The sequence below is a fragment of the Mizuhopecten yessoensis genome, unplaced genomic scaffold (genome assembly GCF_002113885.1).
Source record: "Mizuhopecten yessoensis strain PY_sf001 unplaced genomic scaffold, ASM211388v2 scaffold8149, whole genome shotgun sequence".
Classification (NCBI taxonomy): Eukaryota; Metazoa; Mollusca; class Bivalvia; order Pectinida; family Pectinidae; genus Mizuhopecten; species Mizuhopecten yessoensis.
Window position 1 is genome coordinate 1,151,580 of NW_018407403.1, and position 27,904 is coordinate 1,179,483.

At 37.2% G+C, this 27,904-nt stretch overlaps 2 protein-coding genes across 2 annotated transcripts; both read right to left on the minus strand.

Annotated features, from left to right (window-relative positions):
• Window positions 1-1,762: 1,762 nt before the first annotated feature.
• On the minus strand, window positions 1,763-13,433 carry LOC110455146. Its single transcript, XM_021505105.1, has 5 exons — window positions 13,404-13,433; window positions 8,474-8,721; window positions 4,999-5,348; window positions 2,856-3,079; window positions 1,763-1,958 (listed from the first exon to the last, which is right to left on the minus strand). Exons 2-5 carry the CDS (start codon window positions 8,713-8,715, stop codon window positions 1,803-1,805), a joined length of 972 nt encoding a protein of 323 aa, XP_021360780.1. The 5' UTR covers window positions 8,716-8,721; window positions 13,404-13,433; the 3' UTR covers window positions 1,763-1,802.
• Window positions 13,434-17,112: 3,679 nt separating this feature from the next.
• Window positions 17,113-23,327, minus strand: LOC110455138. The gene is made up of 3 exons (XM_021505089.1): window positions 23,229-23,327; window positions 22,869-22,920; window positions 17,113-18,940 (listed from the first exon to the last, which is right to left on the minus strand). Exon 3 carries the CDS (start codon window positions 18,903-18,905, stop codon window positions 17,985-17,987), a length of 921 nt encoding a protein of 306 aa, XP_021360764.1. The 5' UTR covers window positions 18,906-18,940; window positions 22,869-22,920; window positions 23,229-23,327; the 3' UTR covers window positions 17,113-17,984.
• Window positions 23,328-27,904: the final 4,577 nt, after the last annotated feature.

Sequence of the window (27,904 nt, forward strand, 5' to 3'; positions counted from 1 at the left end):
ATGACCATAGCTGTTGATAGGACGTTAAACAATACTTAACCAAACCTCAAATTAGATATGTAGGTTACCCTGGGTCCTTAGTTGTGCATGTTTACTTTTGAAACTTATCAAAAAACTGAAGAAGATCGCGGACAGGCAAACTGAACAAACAGATAAGAGAAAAGAAGAGATCAGATCGAACTGACATAGAACAAACGAAAATGGTACGAAGGTGGGCGCCGAGATGTTTCTTTGATCTTTTATTTCTTATATCACTCTTTTCTTATTCTGCTGAGATTTCATGATGTACGAGTGGTAAAACTGTCGGATTAATTTAAGATTGTTTTGGCTTTATCTACTAGCAGCTAAGGTCACTTGAGAACGTGCTATACTTTCACATGTCTTTATAAATATTAATGATGAACTTAGTGGTGTTGGTATCAAATTCACTCGCCGCAATGTTGTTTACTCTGCACCGTTAGAAAATAATTAGCAACTAATGGGTTTTAATTTTACCGACAATCAATTGTAGTACACGACTGTCATGTGTTATAGCCAGCTAAGCAGAAGACAAGTAACACCATACTATCTTGTCATGAGAGAAGAGCAACTACCACTTTTAAGGACTTTGGTATGTCCCGACCTGAGAACAGAACCCTTAGCTTATCCCACTTTGTATTTCATCCGGCCACATTGTACACATTGTGCTAAACGTATTGCCGGCATGAGAAAGGTTGACAATGCCCATTATTGGGAATACTATTTTACGCCAAATCAATAGTCATCTTCAAGATAGACACCAATGATTTATGTTGAAAATGTACTGATCGTCGACTATTATTTTAACCTTTATATTGGGACCTTTCCAGGAATACATTTGTTGTTGCATATGAAATTACTAGTGAAATCGGTTTCCACCAGTGGTATTGGCTTTAACAGTATGATGTACACTGGGCTGGTAAGACCATAGTCTTATCTGTTACATCAGCAAATTAAACGAAACAAGAGGCCCAGAGGGCCTGTATCGCTCACCTGTTTCTTTTGTTACATGCAACTGACATATAGGTGACTTAAGACCATTTGGTAACTAGAACACAAGACATTTTAACATATCTTAAACGGTTCTGAAGATATTGTTGTTTGAGACTTAAGTTTTTAATTTTAAAGCTTTTAACCCATATTGACCTTTGAATCCTGATTTGCAGTTAAAGTTGACCTTTGACCTCATTACTGTTGTAAAGAAAACAATTCACAGAGCTGGTCTACATAACAAACTTAGGTATCATGACTAGTCCAAATGGTTCTTAGGATATTGTTGTTTGAATTTTTTTTAACATATTTGACTCCTGTGACCTTGAAAGTAGGTCAAGGTAATTTTAATGAGGAATCTTTATAGCACTCCATCCCAGGTACCTACTGGCTAAATATCATGACCCTGGGCCTAACGGAATTTGAGAAGGAGATTGTTAAAGCTTTTAACCAAAGTTGACATTTGACCCCAAACTAGCACTTAAAGTTGACCTTTGACCTGATAACTGTAATTAGAAAAAATATTTGCACTGCTGGTCTACATAACATACCCAAGTATCATGACTCTAGTTCAAATGGTTCTTAGGTTATTGTTGTTTGAAAATTTTAACATATTTGACCGGTTTGACCTTGAAAGTAGGTCAAGGTCATTTTAATTAGGAAACTTTATAGCATGCCATCCCAGGTACCTACTGACCAAATGTCATGACCCTAGGTCCCACAGTTCTTTAGAAGAAGTCGTACAAAAGAAAAAGTTGACGGACGGACGACGGACGCCGCAGTACGGCATAAGCTCACATTGCCCTTCGGGCCAGGTGAGCTAAAAACACACCAAATAAACACATTAATATAGCGATCACTATAATGCATAGCTGACATGCAGCTTCCCAAAAGAGTACGCTCCGGTAACTCTCGTGCGGTTTGGTGACGACGTAGTTAGATCCACACACCTAGAATATTGGAAACACATATTTGTTACTTTGGATTCCGTTAAATTTGTTCAAACATCATTACAAATACGTTTTAAATTGTACAGTATGATTTGATTTAGATCGATGTTGACTTATTGCTTTATTAATATAGAAAGTTCCATTTGTTTGAAGGGGTAAGGGAAATTCCACTTCGAGATGATGAACGGTAGACATAATTGCATCATTGTTGAGGGTTTATATCCGAATTCATCACCTGGAGAATGGAATCAACCTTTCCCAAACTGGTATCAATTACTATTGTTGGTTTAACTAAACCTTAAATAAAATTTAAAAAATTATACTGTAAGAAAATGTCCCTTTTCCTGCCAGCTTCCATTACTTCATGACGTCATTTGCTTAACAATAATGACGTCATGAAATTGTTGTCATGGTGATATTGTGATTTATTTATAATGATTTTATCAAGGATAGTTGATATTCTTGGTTTCGGGATGAGTTACAATTATTATTATTATGCGGGGTATGGTTGTTATCTCAAATTTCAAAAGACTTATTTTATTGAAAGTTGATATGGCAGTACAATTTGAAATGAAGATGAGTACAAAATATGGGGTCACATATTTTCGGAGGGGCTAAGTTAGGTCACGGTTATTAAAAATAAACGGGAACAGGTCAGGCACAGAACGGGGCCTTGCTAACCTGTAGGTGTTCTAATATATTCAACCTTGTATGGAGATATGCTAATAGTTATTCGAACTCATGGCATACATGAAATAGAAAATAATATATAGAATATGAATTTAGCGTAATCATTGTTTAGCAAAATATCTAAAGCACTGAAAGATTATCACAAAAATGTGAACGCTTGAAGTATGTTGAAGTCTATATACACAACGTGTACATAATAGTACTAACCACGTTCATGAATCTTAGGATAGGGACGTCAACATCTGGTAGGGTTTGGTGTGTCCTTGCCAATATTGGGTCGATGTCATCACAATAATTGACGCACTGCCCAAGTCTATGAGTAGCGCCAACCAGCGACAGGCTTTCAATGAAGTTCTGTTTTCTGTCTTTAAATTCTTTGCAGGATTCGTCGACCTGATCAAACTTTGTGAGGACCCCAAAAACTGGAATTTCTTTTGAAACAAATAAACGATATAAGTTTGTTCTCGTTAAAAAATATTTCTAATTCGCCTACGAAAATAGAAGATATGTATTTGAATTTTTAAGAAAAATACTTCGAACCTAGTACCAGTACAAAAACAGACAATAGTATTAGGTTTGATTTTGATTTTAAAGGGTTTCACGACCTATAATCAGCTCATGTGCCTCCATGAAGGTTTTGATTTGCTTAGATTTGAATCTTAACGGCCAAGCAACACAAAAGAGGTCAGTAGGGTCAATGAATGGGCGATAAAACAAATCTAAAATGAAACCAAACAAAAACAAGTGTAATAGTCAAACGTCAGCTTGAATATATAGTATGACATGATGCAAGTATATAAAACATGTAATAGGAAATGATAGCAAACAACCAAAAAGTTAAAAGACAATTGTACCTGCTGCCCCCATTGCATGATCGTAAGAGGCGACTAAATTTAGGATCTTATCTTTTCTCTTCTTTCTAAATAAGTTTCTTCTTCCTAATGTCTCCCTTAACAATGCCTCACTTTTGGCCTTAAATTAAACGTTCGCCCCTGCGAGAAAGGCTTTGGGTTCTGTCCCCTGGCCGAGACATGTAAGAGTATGTAAAAATGGTAGTTTCTACTCCTACTTAACGCTCAGCAATTTAGGAATGGGACGACTGGTTCGCCCGTTGTCAGTATAATGTGACCGGGTGTGATGTACTGCTGGATATCTGCGGCAGTACGTTTCAGTGAGGTAGCACTATAAAGTCGGCATCTGTTCCGCGCTATCACAGGGAGACAAATACACTACACGCATGCATCTTGCACACAGGGGAAGCCGTCCTCAAATGACCATAGCTGTTGATAGGACATTAAACAATACTAAACCAAACACAACCAGTAGCTACCATTTTTCAGGACTTGATATGCCCCGCCTAGGGACAGAATATATTGCCTACCCTAGGTGAACGATAAACATGATGGCCGAAATAATAAAATGCCAAACAAAGTAAAAGGAAACAAAAACCCACTGCATGTATCGAAGGAGGCGACTAATGTTTTAACATACTGCAAAATTGGAATTTTCTTTGGTGTCCCCTATTTAAAGACAAAAAAAGCGACCAAAATAAATCTACTGCACGCATTGCAATATTTCGGATACTATCTTTCTTTCTATTTCTAACTACTTTTTTTTCTAACGCGTTGCTTGGCAATACCTCACTTTTGGCCTTAATGTTGAGCTTTTGCCCAAATGAGAAAGGCAATGGGTTCTCTCTCCAGGCTGGGACATACCAAAGTCCTTAAAAAAATGGTAGTTGCTATTCCCTACTTAACGTTCAGCATTCAGGGGAATGGTAACAACTGGTTCACCCGTTGTCAGTATAATGTGACCGGGCGGAATGCTGTGCTGGGTGCCTTCGGCATGGTATTTCAGTGGGATAGCACTATAATGTCGGCATCAGATCCGATCTATCTCAAGGAGGCAAGCACACCTGTCTCCTGCATCATACTTCCGCTCGCCGTGCTCTTGTTGAGGAAATAGATTATCCAAGATTACCCGACAGTTTGCGATAACGTGTAATGGTTTTTTTTAGGAAAACCTTATACTGGCATTTTTGTATACATTTCTTCATGCATGTATCCCGAGACCAGACATCCGATTTCTAAAAACATAACGTTATGGAATTTGCAAATCGAAAATAATGGAGATAACTAATCAAATAGCGGTATCTTCGTCCTTAAAACAGATCACGGAATTCAATTTCCTTCCGCTGCTACATCAAAATATTTAAAAATGACATTTATATTTTACACAAATAGTCATGATACGTTCATCACATGGCTAGCTCACTCATACACCCGAGATATTAACGAGATACTTTTGGTATGGTATCTTACAACTACTCATATAGCTCAGATATATTTACCTCTTGTGAACCTATCGCTGGTCGGGCGCGCAGCCTTCATCACACATTGGATTAGATTTTCCGGTATAGGCTGTGTTGCCGCAGCAACCACGATGATGCGATCAACTTTACAACTATCGGCCGTGTACCATTTGAAGAACTTCCATCGCATTGATTCCACACCGTTTTGTTTTCCATAATTAAACACTGAATGTATATTTACATGATCTTCTAACTGACCATAAAATAATAGTCTTAAAATCTCTTCTGTAATTTTAGAATGTTCGTCTTCAAGCCCAGCAATGTCTATGATGCTTGGGAGAGCGTATCCATGTAGCCTTGATGACGTCACATATTCAGCTGCAGTAAAACTACAAAATCAAAAAGTTTACTTGCATATATTACATTGCGGAGTGTTTGTAATAACTTACCTCAAGCTATAAACAATGCCTATGTCTCTCTCAAGTGATGAGAGATTAAAGAGACGTCACGTCGTGTGGGCGAATTCTACTTGCTTTACCCAATGCACTTTTTAACACTTTTTGACTACTGATAATAGAATTCCTGCCGAAATTGGAATTTTCTATCCGGTCTTAACGGAGGCTACAACATTTGCAGCATCTTGGATCTTTATTCACTCGTCCTTAAATGACGTTAGCTGTTAATGGGACGCTACACCCTCTACAACAAACTTTCCTTACACCTTTTTTGCTAAACCTCATTTTTTTGCCTTGGTGTTTGAGCAGTCACCAACGCAACCAACGCCATGGGTTATCATCCCAGATTTGAGACAAACCATATTTGTGATGTATGAGTGCAAGTGTGCCATAGGCAGGGTATGCTGATGTATTGAGCGTTCGCCTCTGTGAGGAAGGCTTTGGGTTCTGTCCCCTTGTCGAGACATAAAAGAGCCTGTAAAAATGGTAGTTTATAATTCTGCTTAACGCTCAGCAATTTAGGAGTGGGACGACTGGTTCGCCCGTTGTCAATATAATGTGACCGGTGGGGTGACTGCTTGGTGTCTTCGGCAGTATGGTCCAGTGAGGTAGCACTATAAAGTCGGCATCAGTTCCGTGCTATCACAAGGAGACAAACACGAACATATCGCAGCCTCCCAAAACACACACGTTTACACTACACGCATGCATGCACCTTGCACACAGGGGAGGCTGTCCTTAAATTGCCATGGCTGTTGAAAGGACGTTTTACGATACTAAACCAAACCAAACTTTAGAGTGTTGCCACACTGAAATGTGGCACCCTATTACAGATCAGTTAAAATATATTGAGTCTAATCAGTATTACTGTGTATAATATTGTGTCGTCGATTTTAATCCGTAATCCGCGCTCTGCATCCGCAATCGCTGTTGCCTAGTCTTGTGTGTTTCGTTTTGATTGGAATGTTTGTTATGTGACGTAATTGTGTATATTATTGCATACCTGTTGGATCAGTGACAAACTGACATTTGACAACTGTCGCATTGCGTGATATTTCCCGTGTTAAAGCTTTTCTTCTCTATCCTTTTTTTCTACTCATTTCCTATCTGCTCCTCATAGAGGCAGCATCGCCATATATATATATACCTTGCAGAATATAGAGATGTATACAGAACTGCTTTTGAACATGATTATTCTAGTGTATCCCGGTACCAGATATAGGGTAAGCTATTGGTCAACTGAGCTACTGCTAAACGCATCATTACTGCTGATAATTAAAAATGTTCCATAATTTATATTTATTGGGAAATGCTATATTTTTTCGTAAATTGCCCACATATACCAATAAATGGTGTTATTTGGCTAGGTGAACACTTCATTTATGAAGATAGCTATTTTATAACACTGATAACATACTTCGGTGTAGGTAACTATTTCCATTGATAACCATGATAACCTAAACTTCCTAACGTTAAGCAGGGAATAACAACTACCACTGCTTAGGGATTTGGTAAGTCCCGGCGTGGGGACAGAACCTCTTGCCTCCTCATCTTGAGCGAACGCTCAACACAAGGCCAAAAGTGAGATATTGCCAAACAAGGCACCAATATAAATCTGCTGCACCCATTGCAATATTTGGGATATTTATGTTTCTCTCTACTTTTTTTATTTTCTATTGCCTTGCCTTGCTATACCATCCTTTTGGCGTAAATGATGATTGTTCGCCCATGTAAGGAAGGCAGTGGGTTCTGTTCTCGGGCCGGGACATACACAAGTCCTTAAAGATAGTAATTGTTATTCCCTGCTTAGTTCCACCCCTGCAGGTGGGGGATTGAGATAAGAATACACCTGCTGTAACCCTTTGCATGTATCGTAAGAGGCGACTAATGCAGAAACCCCTTACAGAATGGGGGATTTGCTTTTGTGTCCTCTATTTGGGACCAAAATAAATCTGCCGCACCCCAATTGCAATATTTGGGATCTTTATCTTTCTTTCTATTTCTAACTAGCTTTTATTTCCTAATGCATTGCTTAGCAACACTTCAGTTTTGGTTTAATGTTGCGCGTTCGCCCAGGGGATGAGGGGTTTTGTCCCCAGGCCAGAACATACTAAAGTCCTAAAAAATGATTGTTGTGATTCCCTGCTTAACGTTCAGCATTAAGGGTAATGCCAACAACTGGTTCACACCTTGTCAGTATAATATGACCGGACGAAGTGCTGTGCTGGGTGCACAAGGAGACAAGCACACCAACATACCCTGTTTACTGCACACACACACACGCAAGCACGCATACACAACACATGGCGTAATGTCCTAAAATGACCTGAGCTGATAATAGGCCGTTCAACGAAATAAAAACAAAACAAAGCCACCCGGTCACACAATACTGACAACGGATGAACCAGTTGTTGTCATTTCCCTAAATGCTGAACGTTTTAGCAGGGAATAACAACAATTTTTAAAGACGTTAGTATGTCCTTACCGTGCAACACTAATGTCAAAAAAGGGTGAATGAAAGAGAAAACAGATGCATCTCTTAATTTTGAATTTGGGAACAGCAGATCAATGGTATATGAAACCCTGTTAAGATCATTTCAACATATACACTAAATATTAACAACAGGCCCATAGATACTCTATACTCTCGCATGAATTACATCCACTGGTTTTGATTCCCCGATCAGACGTGAAAAAGGTATGGGGTTACCCGCCCAATGCGAGTTTTCTCCGGGTATTTCTTTTTCCTCCCTCACTAAGACCCCCGCGCACTATCATCCGGGCCAACAAATTACCATAAGTTGAAAGAACTTGTTTCGTAAGTATTGTAAAATAAATATAGTTTATATATGTTTGTTTTTTAAATTTTGTTTGTCAATAACAAAGGAACCTCCCTTCAAAATTTGATCGAAATTGGTTCAGCGGTTTCGGAGAAGTCAAAATTGTAAACTATTTACAAACGGATGGCAAATCTCACATGTATTAAAATGTTTTAAAGGGTAACCAACTTAAACCATCCCCCTTTATGGAGACTAATTTCGTGTCATGGCATATCTTACCTTTTGATCCGAACCGTGTTTGCTGAACCTTGTTGGAGGCCGTGTGCCCCGCTATTGGCATATTCCCTCCAATAATCATCTGCAATGGAAGCTGCCACGGAGTTGATGAAGGAAGACTTCCCAGACCCCCGTGCGCCAATAATCAAGATGTTAAGGGGGCGACAACCGTTTTTCCTCCTGCCCACAACAGTTTTTAGCTTCTCGATCTGGTTGATTCGGTCACGTAGTATAAGTTCCTCCATAGCCAGCTTTCAAAGAAAAAACAACAAATACATCAATTTCTTTGTGTTGCAATTCAGTGTGACAAAGTGTGCTCTACCAACAAACTTAAAAAACTTAAGGGTAACGAAAACAACTAGTTCATCAGTTGCCAGTATAAAATATACTGTCAGACCTTCTTAACGTGGCGCTTAGTTGTGAATGTTCCAGAGGAATTACATGTCATCATTCTGCATATCTGATATATCGACAATATCCACTATATCAATACTTATGGAGTAAATGTGACTTTTATACAAGGCGGTAATTGGTTCTAAAAATAACTAAACCTACCTCAAATTACTCCGTTTCCAGTACCGCAGTACACACCCTATATTTATTATTGTGTAATTATTGGATTACCTAACTGTATGTGTATGGTGAAGGCGACTATTTTCTCTTCCCGGTGGTGTATCCACAGGCACCCGACATCATGCGACTCTGACTGTTTTGGGAACGTTAAACATACCAAACAAACGCAATGTTCTCTAATTCCTTTGTTTCCTTAAACACTAACCTGTGTTTATGCAAACAAAGGTGTTTTTTAAGCAATGTTTTTTAAAAGAAAGTATTAAAACAAACAGCCTAACTTGACATTGAGCTCTTCGATGAGAAAATGAAATATGTACGCCTCTTTTATTTGAAACTGAACAACTAAGGTTCAGTCTACCCTAGAAGTATTTCTTCCCCATTATTTTCTTCTGACCCCACCCAACCCGTGCAGGATCCTACTGAACTAAAGAGGCGACTGATTGGGTACCCTACATAATCGGAGATGGTTTCTACCTTTTCTTCTGTTAAAGGGACATTGAAGAAATTAAAACTAGTCCGGCTGTACCCTACTGGATGTGTATCGTAAAAGGCGACTAATGTGCTCACCCTGTAGAATTGGGTTTTTTCTTTGTTATCTTCTACAAAAAAGGGGACATGGATTAGACCAAAATTAATCTAAACCTCCCTCCCTCCCTCCCTCCCTCCCACCCCAACAACACTTGGAATCTTTTTCTTTTCTGTCAACTTCCTGTTTCAGGCGGTGTCTCTCTAGACATCCGTCCTCATATGACACTGGCTACTGCGAGAGCGTTTAACCTAGTCCAAATAAACCGTCCCCGCTCTCTTTTGAGGGCCCGGGTGTATTTTGTCAATTAAAATTCAAATGAGTTTACTTATAAGGAATACCATTGACACACTATTTTTTGCATAAAAATGTGATTGTGCGTTCTTGTCTGCGAGTGATTTTGCCCGTGTATATTTGCTGTGACTGGTAACAGGTAAGGCATTTTCTACCACAATAGGTGGGTGTTATTCAACTCCCAAGGCATCAATTAATAATTACAACTGTTGTACAACATATTGTTTATACCACACGTGATATAAACTCTGAACGCGTTTTGATTGGCTGACACGGTGAAATTTGACCGGGACTCCTTTGAATGGACAATTTGGAGGGAAAGACGCTTCATGCGATGGCAGAAATGATGATACACAGAAAGTAGTTCGTCATTGTTTTTGTTATAATAAATTTCTTATGTTGGTTTCTATAAATTTATTGCTTTGAAGACAATAAATTTGTTACGTACTTGTTATGATTTGTAATAAATCATAGTATTTCCACATATTTCTGAAATTGTCATTTTTGCATGTTAATTAGTGGCATTTTACTACAGGTCACATCCTTACGCCCCATCTGATATCGTAAACAAAACACATATGCATACAGAACATGTCAATGTTTCCTCGGAATATTTTGTTTATTGTGGTAGAAACAGGTCACACAAACTCGTGGTTGTTGTATATGGTATATCTTTCACTCTCGTTAGTTAATTATCAAAAGTTACAAAAAACATTCGCTAAAGCTCGTGTTTTTTGTAACTTTTGAAAAATAACTAACTCGAGTGAAAGAAATACCATATACAACAACCACTCGTTGTGTAACCTCTATTTATCTGCTCGCACGATACGTACATGTGTATGACCGTATATATTGATACACACGTGTCGATTGAGGTCGTTTCGCTCTTTTGTACGTGATATGTCCATTACTGCTAGATAAATATATAACCATGTAAATCTGGATGAAACGCAACATGCCTCAATCAGGAAAGATATAATGTTAGATATGAAAATATTTTTTCACGGACCAACCACTACAAATACTTCAACTACGATACCTACAGTTATGCGCATGCTCCTATCGCAGTTTTCCATCGGACTCACATTGTGAGCACAAAGCAAATCGTATTACCTGAATGTCTATATGCATGGTTGTGCGTACGACCTAAGCGAGGTAGAGGATAAAAATACTCAACTCGCGTTAAACCTTCATACTTAAGTTGTTTAACTCACAAAGAAGCGCAAAACAATACATGCATTCATGCATGCTCGTATGTGTTTATATCTCTTGTTAGCCATGTTATGTTGTTTACATACGTTCAATTTTCGTATTAATAGAGACATGACAATGATTGGTTCTTGATCACCCGTTGTCCGTATAGTATGACCTAGTAATGGCATTTCATTTTGAGATAGCACTTTCTCGCACCTCACATCATACCCCATGCTAGATTTGTCTGTCTCGTCCGATATCTCTGGGTACATACACTGCGATGTATTCATCCGCGAGTTAACGGCTTGAAATTGACGATCTGCATTATTCTGTTTTGTCGTTATATGTTTTATGGTTTGATGTTGTAGATAAAACATAATCTACACTGTGAAATACACGGTCTTCTATGTAAGGACGTAATACATGTTTACGCGGAAGAATTAAAATATAGCTTTAGTAGTGTAGAGGCCATTTTTATTAGAGGCCTCAGATTACGCTTATGCCTTGGTTGAGATTATGTTACAGAATATTAGCTCTCGACCGAGATAACCTGATCTCGTTCAGTTACAGGTAATACATTTTATAAATAAAGTTGGCCTCAGATCCTGCCTCCAACACACATTCATACCGATATGCATACACAACACACATGGAGGCACGTCTAATAAGACGGTAAACCCTATGAAACAAATCATTTTCATTGTAAGGGACGGGCGTTTATATTCTTGAAATTTATGCCCAAACTGTTTTCGTTTATATGGCAAAAAATATGTTTAAACTAAATTAACATAACAAAGCATGTAGAAGAACCTGGACCAAGAGACGAAAAGAGGCCACCTAAGAGAAGGCCGGGCGCCGAGGAAGAAGAATTACGAGTAAGAAGGCGCACTTCAATAGAACACGGGAGTAAAACATTTTTGTATATCACCCAGGATATTTTTTTAAGCAAATTCATTATTTTTCAAGTAATAATGATCCCACTCATTTAAACTAGTTGTTCTTTTTAATTATAATCCCCGTGCCCTGTGTAGCGAGATAGTTTATATAAACAGGGATTTGAATCGTTTGATTCCTCCCTTTTAAAGCGAATTGTTAAAGTTCAGCAAGACCCCTACAAATGCTGGAATCGCCCAACCCCCTGATAAGTCACATTCAAAGACTCCAATTAAACATAGGAATTAATATATGTAATTTGACTGTATTATAGTTGTATTTATGTTATCATACTATTTAATGTGGTATATATTAATATTAACTTAGTCATTAATAAGGCATTAAGGCTGATTTCTTCATAAAAATATATCACTTGACCTTATAACATAGCATTCATGGCAAAAGATTCTCAATGAATTTTGTTTATATTTATATTGTTTTACTGCTCATCGACAATTTGAGTTATTTAGGGCCAAACAACGATGTAAAAATAGACATTCACAAAATATGAATATATCACAACCAGAAACAAAAAGGCTAAAGTGTGTAAAAGATGTCAAAATATATCGATAGCAAACTAATTGGTTGTAATATATATATATCATATCCTATAATATTTTAGAGATTACATGAATGTAAAAGATAACATGAAAGTAGTAAGGCCAAATAAGATCTTACTAGGGATCAGGGTCATTCTCATGGGCCAATCCTGCCAGCTTATTTGTATGCAAATCTTCATGCTCAAGAATTGTATGTATTATTATAGGGAGGGGTCTCAAAGTTCCCCATGTTATGAACAAGGGACTAGGTCCCTTTGGGGGACATCATGAAGGCATCAGCCTGAATGCCTCATTGTTGACAACATTTATCTCGATATGATCCATTTTAAAAAGATAATGTACAGGTTAAATATATTTCAGTTACGTATGCAAGTTCCGATTTTAATTGAATCTTTGAACACGTGTGTATCAGGTGATTGAAATTCATTATGACTATAAAATCATTTTGGGACTTTTTAGACCTTACGTTTTCTGACTTGAGCAAGGCAACTAAAACCGAAACCGGGGAATTAGTAGTATGTATAATAATATTATATATTAATAGGTGATAGCTAAAATAGTTTATATTACAATTTGTTTCTTGGAAAAGAACCCATCAAATACCTTTTGAACTCATCACATACCTGTTACTAATACTGAAATATCTGTGTGAGCCAGGACACCTATGATACGATAGTACAGGTCAGAACTAACACTACTACGTGTTTGTACGCCTTCTTCCAAACATTTCCTCCTTAAGAAGGTATCCTGACTTTTTATAGTTCCCTTGGTGATGTCAATAACCATATCCGATGATGTTTACTGTAGACAATTTGACTGATACTTAGTAAATAAGACGGATATTTGTTCTTACCTCGTTGTTGGTCACCGTCCGGAAGTGGTATTTCTACTTTCGTTTCTGAGAATTCATTTAAAAGTTGCTTCCCTTGCAACACAGATTGAGCAGGCTTGGTAAAAATTAAATTTATACTCAATGAATTTCAGCATCAAATATTTAACACAAACGTTTATTATTCAATATATAAATAAGTCTATATAAACTCGTATTGTACGAACTATGAAATGATGTTGAAACAATAGCAAAATATATAAAAATTAAAAATTAAATACTTGAAAACATACAAATATTGTGTTATTTCGCAATACCTCTATGTGTTATGTAAGCATGCATGTGTTTATGCATGCCAGACACGGGGTATGTTGGTAGTGGTGTAATTGCCTCCTTATTATCTGATGCTTGCTTTATAGTGCTATCTCACTGAAAATAACTATGCAAGGCACAACATTCCGCCCGGTCACATTATGCTGACAACGGGCATACCAGTTGTTGCCATTTCCATTAATGACGAATTTTCAACTCGTTACCTTCCTAAAAATAAACACTAAAGCCAAAATGAGAGGTTTTGTTTGTTGTTTAACGTCCTCGCAAGAGCCAGTCACGTGAGGACGGGTGCAGGGGACCTACATTAGTCGCCGCTTACGATCATGCAGTGGGAATCAGCATACTTACGTTTTCCCCCGGACTTCACAGGTTCTTCAGCATGAAAGGTTTGATTCACAATCGGTGTCATTGGGAAGGTCTTCTGAAGTGTTATAGGAAATAAATAATGTGATTTATCGGATAAGAAAATATTAAAAGAGTAAAACTAAAGTTGTTCATTATAACATGTTTAAAGGCCTATGAAGGTTCAAGCACGTTGACATATCAGGAAGAAAATTGGAGTACAAAAGAATAATCCACCATTTAGGCATATGAGAATAAAGAAATATATATGTGCCTAGCGCAGATAGCTGGTGGCCAGGTATGATGTGAAACATCCTGCATATTTGGCCAAAGGTGGGGGGATGGAGATAATATAGAAATTCAAGAAGCACGAGCCTTGAGAGAACTGCCATAAATTGATAGTTTACTCTAGACAGCAATAAAGAGTTGGTGTTGTTTTGTTTAACGTTCTATTAACAGCTAGGGTCATTTAAGGGTATGCTTTTATGTGTGTTATGTATGAGTAATTGCATGAGTGTGTGCTAGAGGCAGGGTTTGATGGTGTTTTGTGATAAAGGCATCCAACTCAGTAAACTGGGAAACTAGTTGTTGCGATAACCACAAATGCTGAACGTTAAGCAGAGAAACTTGATGATTGTATGATGTGTAACGTCCTCGAACCAGAGAGACAGTGAAAAGTTAAGGGGATAAGAAAATTAAAAGGTTTAGATCCATACGTAACCCCAGTAGCAAGTCATTTTTTATTTCTTCAATGTCCACTTGGCAGAAGAGACGGAAGAAAGCCCTGATTATGCATTGCATCACAAATAATCGCCTTTTACGATGACCTTAAAAGGGATAGAATCAGCCTAGAGTGATAACCGCATAAAAAAACCTGGTCGTTAGGGTGACCACTTACCTTTTTAACGTCCTAAAAAATTAGCCTGATGCATCGAAGATTGCAACAGTAACATCCTTCCAGGAAAAACAACCCTATAATTACAGAAAAGGCAGTATTGTAAATGATAAAGGCAATAATCTGGCTACGTCAAAGCACTGCGTGTTTTTTTTTATCAATTATTTTATATCGCATCTGCTTTCACAGATATACTTGTAGTGTCAATAATTGAAACGTCCAACGTCTTTAAAAGGCTTGAATATCCGCTTCTATAACCGTTTAGAAGACCTGGATATAACGGCGTGTTCTTTGAGTGTCAACATATTTTTCAACAATAGACATGTGTTGGGTTTATGAAGCAATGGCAAGTCTAGTTTATACGCGGGGGGGGGGGGGGGGGGGGGGGAGGAGGATCAAGACCCACATTTGCTGGAATCTAATTTTCTTTTTATTAAAATAATTATTTTCACCCAATCCTCCCTGGAGAGAGGTATATTTTACTTTCGCTTATATTGAGAATTAACACTAAGATATCTTTTGCTTACTTTCGGTGGAAAATAATTTAAACCGGGTAAGAATTATTATCCTGTGGTTGCAGTGGGATATAAAAATGAATAACTGACAGAATCCCGGGGTCTAAAGAATCCTGAGGTGCTGTTGTTTTGCATAACATCAACAAATAACATATAAAGACATATTGTGTATCATGTTTGTGCTATACGTTTTATAGACAGTTGTCTGTTAGTTTAGAAGCTAGTATAAATTAAAATTAGTAAAGACGTTATTTACTGTAGCTACTTTAAAAAAATTGCTTATATCTCACCTTCTACTTCGGAAATAGTGTTCCAACCTTTCAGTGCTAATCAGGAAATCCAACAAAGCCTACCAGGCCTTTCAGTTGCAGATATGTCTATTTTTCAAAAACTCAAAATCAGTTAGTTTAAACATATTTTATTCACAACATATTGACAAAGGGATTAGTCGGTAAGTTCTTCCAACTTATCAATTGACTTCTCTCGTAATACAGAAAAAATATAATAATACACAAATGTCACATGATGATAAGAAAATAAATGTTATTAATTAAATGTTTTCAGAGAGAGAGAGAGAGAGAGAGAGAGAGAGAGAGGGGGGGGGGGTAAGAGAAGAAGCAGGAGACAGAACTGGTGTTGGAGGTTGTGTAGAGAGGGGTTGGGTTGGTAGTTAGTAAATTCTACCCGATTTTCCCAGGAAATGCTGTGCAGCCTTGGCTAGTTTCATATTACCATTTGGTGAGATGTTGGGGTCACCTTTACAAAGAATATCTACGTTTATGTCGCCTTCGTACCATTCCAATTTAGTAATGAGTGTTCTTCGTTAATAAGAATACAAAGGACAAATAAGCAAAAAAATGATAACAATCTCCACAGGGATGTCCATGACCGCAATCAGCTGAACCTTATAGATTTGCTCTGAAAGATTATAATTTAATGAGCTAGCTCGATTTCTAAGACGACAAATGAGGATATTTAATTTTCTCGGTCCATAGTTTACGAAATCCTTGCTAAGCAAATTATTTACTATCATAGACTTGTTTACATTAGACTTGAAAGAATTTAGTGAGGGTGAGGAATTAAGATTTTTTGATAGTTGTAAACGGAAGTGCTGTTCCCGCAGTAAATGTGCATTTCGCAAATTATACGGAGCTATATTTTCAAGAAATTCAGGTGCCATGTTATTTACTATAGAATAAAACAAGGAAAGTTTCCGAGCATTTCTTCTTTCTGAAAGGGTAACCATCCGGTTTCTTGATATAAGAAATTTGTTTTAGTGAATGTGGGCATCCCTGTGTAAAATGTAATGTATATGAGCAACGAGGTCCATTTGACCTCTTGTTCCTACTTTTCGGTCATTTCTGTACCTAACGATCATGGAATTATTCGTATGATACTTCATGTAAAGGTCATACCGGACGTATGTTGAAAAACAGCTATTGAAGCTACCTTTGTGTGCAAATTTTACGTTGTTTTATGTGACAAATCAAATTTCATATTGCTTACCTATCTCTATTCATTTGCGGTAGCTCTATTGTAAACTTGCCTATTTGACCCAGACGTGTCGCTTGTGACGTCACGTGGTTAAAGGTTACATCAAAGCGAGATTGATCAGTTCGAACAGGCTAGTTTTACACTGATCGCCGTATAGCAAGTAACACGCATTACTCGATTCGCGTAAATTTCACAGATCATTATTAGGGCTAACAAATAATAGAAATATCATAGGTTGTTATTTTCCTGCTTTTTTCCTGATTCCTCTTTACTGACATGAATTCAATCCGATTTTGCTATCAATGTGTGACCAATCAGGAACCGATATCGTAAACTTTCACACTTCCGTCGAAGTACCCCACCCACATCCGGTCAGCGTAGCAGGCCAATGAGTAGGGAACTACATTCCCTGACGGTACAACGGTCCTCAAATGTCGAAAGTCCCCCCGCAAGGAGCTGGACACAGCGGCTGTACCGCTCGCACACTATAAGATTGTCCCCGGCGATGAATTCAAAGTCGTTAATTGTGTATGGCGTTTCAGGTGAATATAGGTGGTATTGAAAGCGCTGTGTATCATTCAAAACTACATGATTACCTAGGTATCTCAATTTCAACGTTAGATCTTTGTTGAGGAGCACCAGATGAGTGTTGTATATGTCTGTACGATTAACCACGGCCAAAATGTCACCAGTCTTGTTTAATTTTACTCGACTGGGTTTTACAAATATAGCGTCTCCAAATTTGTCCTTTTCCACCCTGCGTGATAATACTCCTTTCTTGAAAGTTGCTACACAACGCATACTGCTAGGTGTTATTGTAAAATCATTACTGTCTACGAGGGTCACGTGAATTTCGTCATCCTCCATCGATCTACAAACACACCGTGGATAAAGAGATTCTGTGGAGAAGGCCGTAGACACATGTAACTCTGGGCCAGTCACCTGTTTGATACAATTGTCACCATAACAACAAAACAACAATGAATCAGTCACCTCGGGTGTAACGAACATGCCACCTATATGGTTTTAAAGTTTCAGGATTTTTTCTATACGACCGTTTTTATCGAATAGTTTCAGCTTGTTTTTGCCTGTACAATTTATACACGAGAATCTTTTTGTTGTCGGCCATATCTCGAACGCATATGATTTTGCAAGCAGATTCTTAGAACACTGAAAGGTTGCGCGTTCTTTGACCTCGAGTCTTTGTTGAGATACGTGTACCGAACCCACAAAATCTGAACTTTGATTGACAGAAGAGGCTCTGACAGTTGTCCTGGCAATATTGGCATTAACACAGTGTTGCGCTCTCTTAGCTTCTTTTGATGTTATATTCGGCACATTTTCCGGTAAAGAACATGTTGAACAACCCATCATCTCTTCCAGTTTTGTAATATTAATTATTCCTGGTTTGTATGTTGCTTTTTCTAGATCATCAAAATCTAACATCCTGCTAACAACAAGGCGTCCTGCCTTATTTATGACTTCGACGTCATCAAGTTCTTCCAGAATGGCTCTCACTTCAGATATGTGTTTAGATGTTATTTCAATGTGTTGCTGCATTTCGTTAGCACGCTTGTCGAGGATGTCGCAGTTCTGTTCCATTTTCGATTTGTACAAAGACACCAAATTATTAGCAATTCTATCGACTGCCTCGTGAATTCTTCCACGTTGCAAATTGATTTGCTTTTCAATCTCCTTATTTTCTTTTCCCTGTTCTTCTTTCAAACAAGGTACATACTGTCTGTCAGATTCAAGGTCAGCAATAACTTGGGTGTCATTAATTTTCAGTTTTGTTAGTTCTTTCTCGATGTTGACAGCAACTTCCCGTGGCGTTCTTACTGTATGATTGCTATGTTTCCCGGTTTTACAATCCCGACAGATCGGCGCGTTATTGCATGTCGTACAAATATAATCTGCACGCTTTCTGTCGTGTTGTTTACAGTCCATTTCGCGTCTACTTAGGAAAATCCAGCGTTGCTTTTCTGTATGAATAAAAAAACGAAAGTCAGGACTACGAAAATAATTGATAAATCATATATAAAGCAATCGTACAACCGTTGTTCTTATTAACTGAACGGGCGGGATTCTATGTTTGGTGCCTTTAGAATACTATTTCAGTGAGATAGCACTGTAATGTCGGCATATGTAGCAATTGCAATTACACAAAGACATACTGACTCTAGCAGCCAAACACACAAGGAGGGACGTTTTCTATTGACCATAGCTGCTAATATGACGTTAAACCTTATAAAACCAAAACATGCCGAGGGACCCAGCACAGGATAACCCTGGTCACATTATACTGACAACTGTTGAACCAGTTGTTGCGATTTCCCTAATTGCTGCATGTTAATAGGGAAAATGACTAATGTCCTAGTCTTAGGACAGAAACGTTCAACAGTTCAGCCAAAAGTTAGGTTCCGCCAGACAAGGCACTAGGAAACAAAAGGTAGTTAGAAAATATCATATTCCAATTTTAAGTGTAGGTGCAACCAGCAGATGATTTTTGGTGGCGTTTACATCCCCAAATAGAAGGCACAAGCACAAGTCACAAATATTGCAGAGGGTTCTTACATCAGTCGCCTAATAAGATCATTCATGCATATTCTTTTTTGTCTTCAGTTCTAAAAAATATGATAATCGTGTAATTCCACTAAGTAAACCGTCAGTTAAGATAATGTTATCAAGTTTATGGAAAGTTTCCTTATTGTCAGCTTTCATGGGTCAAGAAATATGTGCTTTTTGCACGGGTCAATAAACACTTTTTTATGATGATACTAGTCAACTTGGTTTGGTTTGTTTTTAGCTCACATGTCCTAAATGCAAGTGAGATTATGTCATGGTGCGGCGTTCGTCGTCGTCCGTCAACTTTTCCTTGAAACATCTTCTTCTGAAGAACGAACATTCATAAAACCATGAATTTGACTGAAAGCTTCGTTGGTAGGAGCCCGACAAAGTTTGAGAACGAAAATGACCTTGACCTACTTTCAAGGTCACAGGGGTCAAATGTGTCAAACGACTTCTCTGAAGAACTGAAAGGTATAGAATCTTCAGTTTGGCTGGTGGCTTCCTGGGATAGAGCCCAACAAAGTTTGTTGAGAATGGAAATGACCTTGACCTAATTTTAATGCCACATGGGTCAAATGTGTCAAACTCTTCAAACAACTTCTTCTGAAGAACTGAATAGTATATAATCTTTATATTTGGCTGGTGGCTTCCTTGGATAGAGCCCGAAAAAGTTTGAGAAGGAAAATGACTTTGACCTACTTTCAAGGTCACAGCGGTCAAATATGTCAAACGCTTCAAACGACTTCTTCTGAAGAACTAAAAGGTATAGAATCTTCATATTTGTTTGACTGATGGCTTCCTAGGATGGAGCCCGACAAAGTTTGGGAATGAAAATGACCTTGCTTACTTTCAAGGCCACAGCGGTCAAATATGTCAAACTATTTAAACGACTTCTTCTGAAGAACTAAAAGGTATAGAACCTTCATATGTAGCTGTTGGCTTCCTGAGATAGAGCCTTTCAATGCCACAGGTGTCAAATATATAAAAACAAAAACATCAAACGACTTCTTCTGAATAATCGAAAAGCATAAAATTATGATATATGGCTGGTGGCTTCCTGGGATAGAGCTCAACGAAGTTTCCATATGAAAATGACCTCAACCTATTTTAAAGGTCACAGAGGTCAACAACATTTCAAAGGATTCGTTCTGAAGAACTAAAGTAATGGATTCATAGGATTTGGCTGGTAGCTATTTGGGATAGAGCTAACAAAGTGTGAGAAGTAAAATGGCATTGACCTACTTACAAGGTCACAGGGAATTATATGTCAAACAACTTCTGAAGAGGAGCCAAAAAGCATAGAATCTTAAAACAATATTTGGCTGGTAGTTTCAACAGATGGAGTCGACAAAGTTTGCGAGGGAAATATTTGTTCTGCAATATGATATTTAATGAGAATATTCTGCTTATTCAGGTGAGCGATACAGGCCCTCTTGGCCTCTTGTTTATTTTGTGACCTCCTATAAACAAGTAATGTCATTAAAGGGCGTGCCTCCATATGTGCTGTGTAAGCATGCATATGAATATGTGTGCTGGAGGCAAGGTATGTTGGTGTACTTGCTTCCTTGTGATAGCGCGGATCTGATTCCGGTTTTATAGTGCTATCTCACTGAAATAACAATCGAAATGCACCAACCACAGCATTCTGTCTATTCACATTATAAGGACTATGATTGCACGTATATAATAAATGTTTGATTGTATTATGTAACAAATCTGCTTCAACTTGTCAATGATGATATGCGTTTAGATTTGCAGCATTTAAGGCAATTGCAAAAACTGGTTACCAGTCGTCAGTATGTGATCAGGAGGAGTACTACTGTGCTTTTTAATTGTAATTTTCTTTGAAGGACTATATAAGGTCTGATTTTTTCGGTCCCTAAATTCGTGGAAATTGAAAACAATAATCTAAAACAAACTAATTCACTTTCAATCATCTGTTTCTTTTATTTTGAGTACGTCCAAAATAATATTAAAAATTGTTATTATAGCTCCGGTGGGGACCTGTTGAAATTTGAATATTTTCTTATGAAAATAATAGAATACATTATTAACAGGCTTAATATCAGAGGACAAGGACATCACTATTTTATGAGTTGGTTTAACGTCCTATCAACAGCTGAGATCATTTAAGGTTGGTTGGTTGTAAAAAGTTTACCGTCTTTTCAACAGCTAAGGTCATGTAAGGACGTGCCTCCGTTTGTGTTGTGTATGCTTGTATGTGTGCTGGAGACATGAGTTTTGGTGTCAATAGCGCGGACTTGAGGCCGATTTTACGGTGCTTCCTAAAATAGCATGCCGAAGGCCTCCAGGACAGTTTCCGCCTTATCACATTATACTGAAACAGGTTACTGTTTTATGAAATAATTTGACCTTGGTAATAATAATCAAAAGAATGAAAATATTTCAACAATTGTATCAGAGATTTATTCCAATTAAAAATACAATGACTTGAAAATTCAATGAAAGACTTTAAATTCCAAAACCTTAAATAGTCCTTTTGGGTGTGTATTATTTTTTTCTGTCGTATTAAGCTTTTGTGTCTATTCGAAATGTCGAGGCACACTTATTACCTCGTCCATTTACATTGAAAACAAGCTTTATCCTCGGCTTGGTACATTTAACTATGTGTTATATCATCCTAACATGGTTCAGTGTATTGCCCGTTAACATGAACAACCTCCTTTTGAAGATATAACATTTGATGAAATAATGAACAAGCAATTTATATCGATTACAAATCGACTAGACTATTTATGTTGTTGAATTAATATACATGTATAGGGGGAAATATAATCAAAGCATATGTCGAAATGGATTTCCATACAGTTGCTTGTCGTTTTAGATGACATAAGTATTGAGTCAAAGCTGACAAAGCATAAAGAGGTCCGTCAAATATTTATTATAATGAGGCTCCCTCTGGAATTGTGTGTAAAATTGTTTAAAGTCTAATCAGCTTTACGAGATAAGTAATTATATCAAAAAGACTTAAGCTATATGTTAATAAACATAATTAAACGCTTTAACATAAATAATAGTTTGAAGACATATATTTAAATCTGTGAAATTTTCAAAACACTATACTAACCGATTTAATAAAACAAAAGGTTAAGCTGACAAAGATAAAAAAAAATATTCCACTGATAGTAGTCTTTCTTACCCACCGATACGTGAAGACATTATTAAAATAAATAAATTGCTTGCTTTTTTTTAGTTTTTCTTGTAATCAATCAAGTTTTTTTTCGAATGCTGAGATTTTCAAGTCGGTTTAAATAACTCTGAAAAATTTAAAAATTAAAGACACAGTGATTTGTCATTAAGCTGAATTATCTGAATACTTACACATCCGAGAAATTATCTGTGCTCTGAATAGAAGTGACGTCATGGGTTTTCTCTGTAGCAAAATAATAAAACATGCAACAAAATACATTGTTTAAAGCCCACTCTTTTGCCAAACAGTTATTATTATAACAATAAGGTTCATTTATTCTTAATGTAGTTTCAAAGAGTATTCACAACTTGGTGTTTTATTTTAAACATGTAAAGTTTTAGAACATTTGACGTGACACCCACGAGCTAACGAGCCTCCATGTAACGTATGTTTGTATGTTGAAAAGTCCTTGTTATTTCTTCATGCTAGGATTTTATAACTGTAAAAGAAAAACAGAAACTGTTCGATACTAGGTTTCCGAATCGACTTACCTGACTCGGGTAAACGATTGACTAATAATCCATGTACAGCACTGTCATTTGGTATCTGTAGATGTTCCGGTCTTTGTAAGAACTTAATTTGTATGTGCTTATTCTTGTTACTAGTGTAAATGTGCGAAGCCTAGTGGTGAGATATAGGACTAATGCAGATAACCCATTATATATGTATCGTTTACGGTGGTAAAGCCATGTCTTGTGAACGATTGTAGATCTAAGAAAAGCAGTAAGACGACTATCGATATACTTATGTGATCTTTATGACTGGTCAGCGATGGAATGTCATTTATGACACAGTCTTATTATTTTGGACTAAATGTGTGTTGCCATGGGGATAGTTTACCCGGAATGCTGAACGTTACATTACAACTACCATTTACAAGGACTTTGGTATGTCTCGGTCTGGTGACAGAACCCATTGTCTTCCTCACATGTACGAACGATCAACATTAAAGTCAGAAGTGAGATAATGCCAATCAAGGCGCTAGGATATAAATGGCAGATATCAGAGAGAAGAATAAGTATCCCAAATTTTGCAATGGATTTAGATTTAGTTGGTCGTTTTTGTGTTCCCAAGTAGCAGGCACAAAAGGCAAATCCCCAATTCTGCAGGGGATTAAAACATTTGTCGCCTCGTACGATACATGTAGTGCCGTACAGCAAGTGTATTCATTTCTCGACCCCAGACCTGCAGGGGGTGTTGTTCATTGACCCCTAGATGAAGATAAAGCAGGTCGTTCCTTTCCCCGGGACCTTCTCGGGTTTATTCGATTAGAAGATGACTATAAGCATCGTTTTGGTTAAAGCACAATGAGGTGTATCAGGGTTCAAGGCAACAGGATGTTCCTTCTTGTGTCATCTGCAATAGGACAGGGACTGTTTTACGCTATTTTATTTGATTATCAAAATGACTCAAAATTTCACTGATTTATTTTTATGGCAAAGCTCTCTATAACTTTTTTTATTTAAACATACCTTGTTATGTCTCTCCTTTGAATGAAGGGAGACATATTGTATTAGTACTGGTTCTTCTTCTTCTTCTTCTTTTTCTACTTCTTCTTCTTCTTCTTCTTCTTGTTCTTCTAATCTGACTTGTCCGGGCCATATCTTTTAAACCGTTAAAGATATCTTGATGAAACTTTAGGTATACCTGCATCACCCACAGAAGGTGTGCAGTGCACTGGAACTAGGTCTCGTGCTCCACTATATGACCCTTTGTTTAATTTTAATACCAAAGTTTGTCCAGAGCATAAGTTCTTTGTTATTTCACCTATGTTGACCATACTTACCATATTGATGTATCTTGGGAAGGTGGAATTTCTCACACTAAAATCAGGTTTTATGCCCCACTATATACAGAGTTATGGCCCTTTGTTTATTTTTAATACCGAAGGTTGTCCATGGCATAACTTCTAAACCATTAAAGATATCTTAATCAAACTTGAAGTATACCTGCATCACTCACAGAAGGTGTGCTGTGCACTGGAATTAGGTCGTGCGTATATACAGGGTTATTGCCCTTTGTTTATTTTTAATACCGAAGTTTGTCCATGGCATAACTTCCATGTTATTAGGGCCCTGCATCGAAGATGCTGGTGCCCTATACTAATTCATCCGTCCTTCCGTCACAATCCAACAAGGTATCAACTGACCAAAGGTCAAGGTAACTGGGTCAAAGGCCAAGGTCAAATTTTGTATCTTTTCCCTGATGAACATTTTATTATAACATTATGAAGCAAAGTAGGTTTGAATTTAACAAAGAGTCAACTGACTTAAGGTCAAGGTCACTGGGTAAAAGGTTAAGGTCAAATTTAGTATCTTTTCACTGGGGAACATTTTGTTAAGACACTTTGAAGCAAAGTTGGTCGGAATTAAACAAGGAGTCAGTTGACCAAAGGTCAAGGTTACTGGGTCAAAGGTGAAGGTTACATTTTGTATCTTTTTACTGGTGAACATTTTCTTATGACATAATGAAGCAATATTGGTCAGAATCAAACAAGGAGTCAATTGACTCAAGGTCACACGGTCAAATGTCAAGGTCAAATTTTGTATCTTTTCCCTGATAAACATTTTGTTATGATAAGGAGTCAACTGACTTAAGGTCATGGTCACTGGGTCAATTTCAAGGTCAGATATTGTATCTTTTTACTGATGAACATTTTTTATATGTTATTATGAAGCAAAGTTGTTCAGAACTTAACACAGAGTCAACTAACCAAAGGTCAAGGTTACATGTTTCAAAGGTTCAATGTCAAGGTCTAGTTTTGTATTTTTCACTGATGAACATCTTTTTATGATATTATGAAGCAAAATTGGTCGGAATTGAAGTATGAGTCAACTGACCAAAGATCAGGGTCACTTGGTTAAAGGTCAAGGTCATTTAGGTCCAAAGGTCAAAGACAAAGTGGATCTCTTACTTTGACCCTGGCTCTTGATGTGGAAGTATTTAAGGTGAAATAAAACAAATCAAAGCTAACAAATGAGTATTGCACTGGTATTTACATTTATGTTAGCCCAGCAAATATGGAAGTGGAAGGAAACAAGACTCACATCATAGTACATGTAAAATGTATATTTTGCTTCCTTGCGATGTTTTTGGAAGTCCAAATGTCAAACGTCAAGTTCAGCTATATGGGCAGATTGCTTCTTGATGATTATGGGGGATATATTACCACAAGACGGGGCCCTTACTGACCTGTCAGTGTTCTAGTTTCACCTACGTTGACCAAACTTGCTAAGGTTTTAATGTATCTTGGGTAAATAGGAGTGTCAAATTCTTAATTCGGGTCTCGTGCCCCACTATATAAATTGATATGGCCCTTTGTTAATTTTTTATACCAGAGTTTTTCTATTGGCTAATAAGGGGAGACATATGTTTTTGTTCGCAAAAACAAAATTCTAGTTAAATTTGTAATTGTATTACTTTAGCATCTATATTAAGCTTTTTGGGTTCGCAAAACGTTCGTCACCAATAATTAAAAAAAACACTCATGTCTCCATCGAATGAAGCCTCCTAAAGATATACATTACTCATGCTCACATGCTTAAGTTAGCATTCACTGTTGAACATTTCATGGTCATGTGTATTGATCTTATACATGTTCGTAAATAATATGTGTTTGGTTTTGTTCTATTTTGTTTAATATCCTATTACAGCTAAGGTCATTTAAGGACGTGTCTCCATGTGTGCTGTGTAAGGAGCCTGTGTGTATGTGTGCGGAGACATTGTAGATTGGTATATGCATGTATAGTTATGTACTTAAAACCAGAAACATTTTAACAAGTTAGTCTCCGTTACAACTTATATTAAGTAAATAAAGTAAATAATAGAAATTATACTACTTGTGCACTGCACTGTACATGTATTGATAAACCTTTTACAAATTTTCGTTTTTTATTGTTATTTGTGCGAAAATTAAAGCTCAAAATATTAAACTTGAGCAGTTGAAGTGACAGAATATATCTGCTGCAACCATTTCAATATATGCGATCTTAGTGGTTTACCCTCTTTCTATCCTTTTATTTCCTAGTACCTTACCTGGCAAAACCTCACATTTGGTTATAAAGTTGAACGTTCGCTCAGGTGAGGAAGACGATGGGTTCTGTTCGGGACATATCAAAGTCCATAAAATAGTATTTGTTATTCCCTGATAAATGTTCAGCATAAAGGGTACTGGCAACAACTAGTTAACCAATTACTGTATCAGTATAATGTGACCGGGCGAGATGCTGTGCCGTCTACCTTCTGCTTGGTATTTCAGTGAGGTAGCACAAACAAATCGGTATCAGATCCGCACTGTCACAAAGAGGCAATTACACCAACATACCCTGCCTGCAGCACATGTACACAAATGCACGCATACACAACACACACGGAGGCACGCCCTAAGGTGACCTTAATTGTTGATATGACGTTAAACTCCAATCTTAAAAATGAAAAAAAATACAACTTAAAATCAAATCAGTCATACAATATTCACAGTAGAATGTCACATATAGTTCACGTTTTTGCAGACCTTATCAATTCAAAGTCGTCCCCAAGTCTCGTGAGTTGTAATCTATTTCGTATAGCTGATACACTATTATAAGTTGTCCGAAAGCCTAGTTAGGTTAATAATAAAACAACATTACAATAAATTCTAATATTTTCCCTGTAACATAAGATAAAGATGCATTTGTGCGGACACAGTAGGAACATGATTTGCAGCTACAATGTATAACTACATTTCATCAAGACATTATAGAATGCATTAATTGAGTTCTGAACAAAAGGAAATGGCATCAAACAAAAAAGCAATAACAGGCAAAAATCAACATGAAAAGCCAAACTGGCTATGTTTCGTTATATCTTTCTGAACAGACCAACAGTTTTCAAGCATATTAAAGGGCCTGTTTCCAGTAATGTTAATTCTCCATAGGAGCCTGCCCCCGTATAATTTCTTATCTAGCTCAACTACTGTTTTTTTCTTTTCCGAAGAATAATTTTACACCTTTCCGACACCCAGATTTCATAATTTCAGTGAAAATGTATTTTTATAAAGTTGTCAATTTCAGCATCAAAGACATAAGTTCGTAAATAAAAGAAGGTTATCTCGAAATTGTAATTCGCAACATAGTATAAATTTCTTTTGATAAATATTTCCAAAACATCGTGTTTATTCATAAAACAT

What these genes read in the sequence shown, in the direction of transcription:
- LOC110455146 (XM_021505105.1), bottom strand. Translation starts at nt 8,715, where the DNA reads ATGGAGGAACTTATACTACGTGACCGAATCAACCAGATCGAGAAGCTA. An exon ending in AACACGGTTCGGATCAAAAG is followed by an intron (nt 5,349 to 8,473) that starts GTAAGATATGCC and finishes TTGATTTTGTAG; the next exon opens with TTTTACTGCAGCTGAATATG. An exon ending in CAGCGATAGGTTCACAAGAG is followed by an intron (nt 3,080 to 4,998) that starts GTAAATATATCT and finishes TTGTTTCAAAAG; the next exon opens with AAATTCCAGTTTTTGGGGTC.
- LOC110455138 (XM_021505089.1), bottom strand. Translation starts at nt 18,905, where the DNA reads ATGGACTGTAAACAACACGACAGAAAGCGTGCAGATTATATTTGTACG.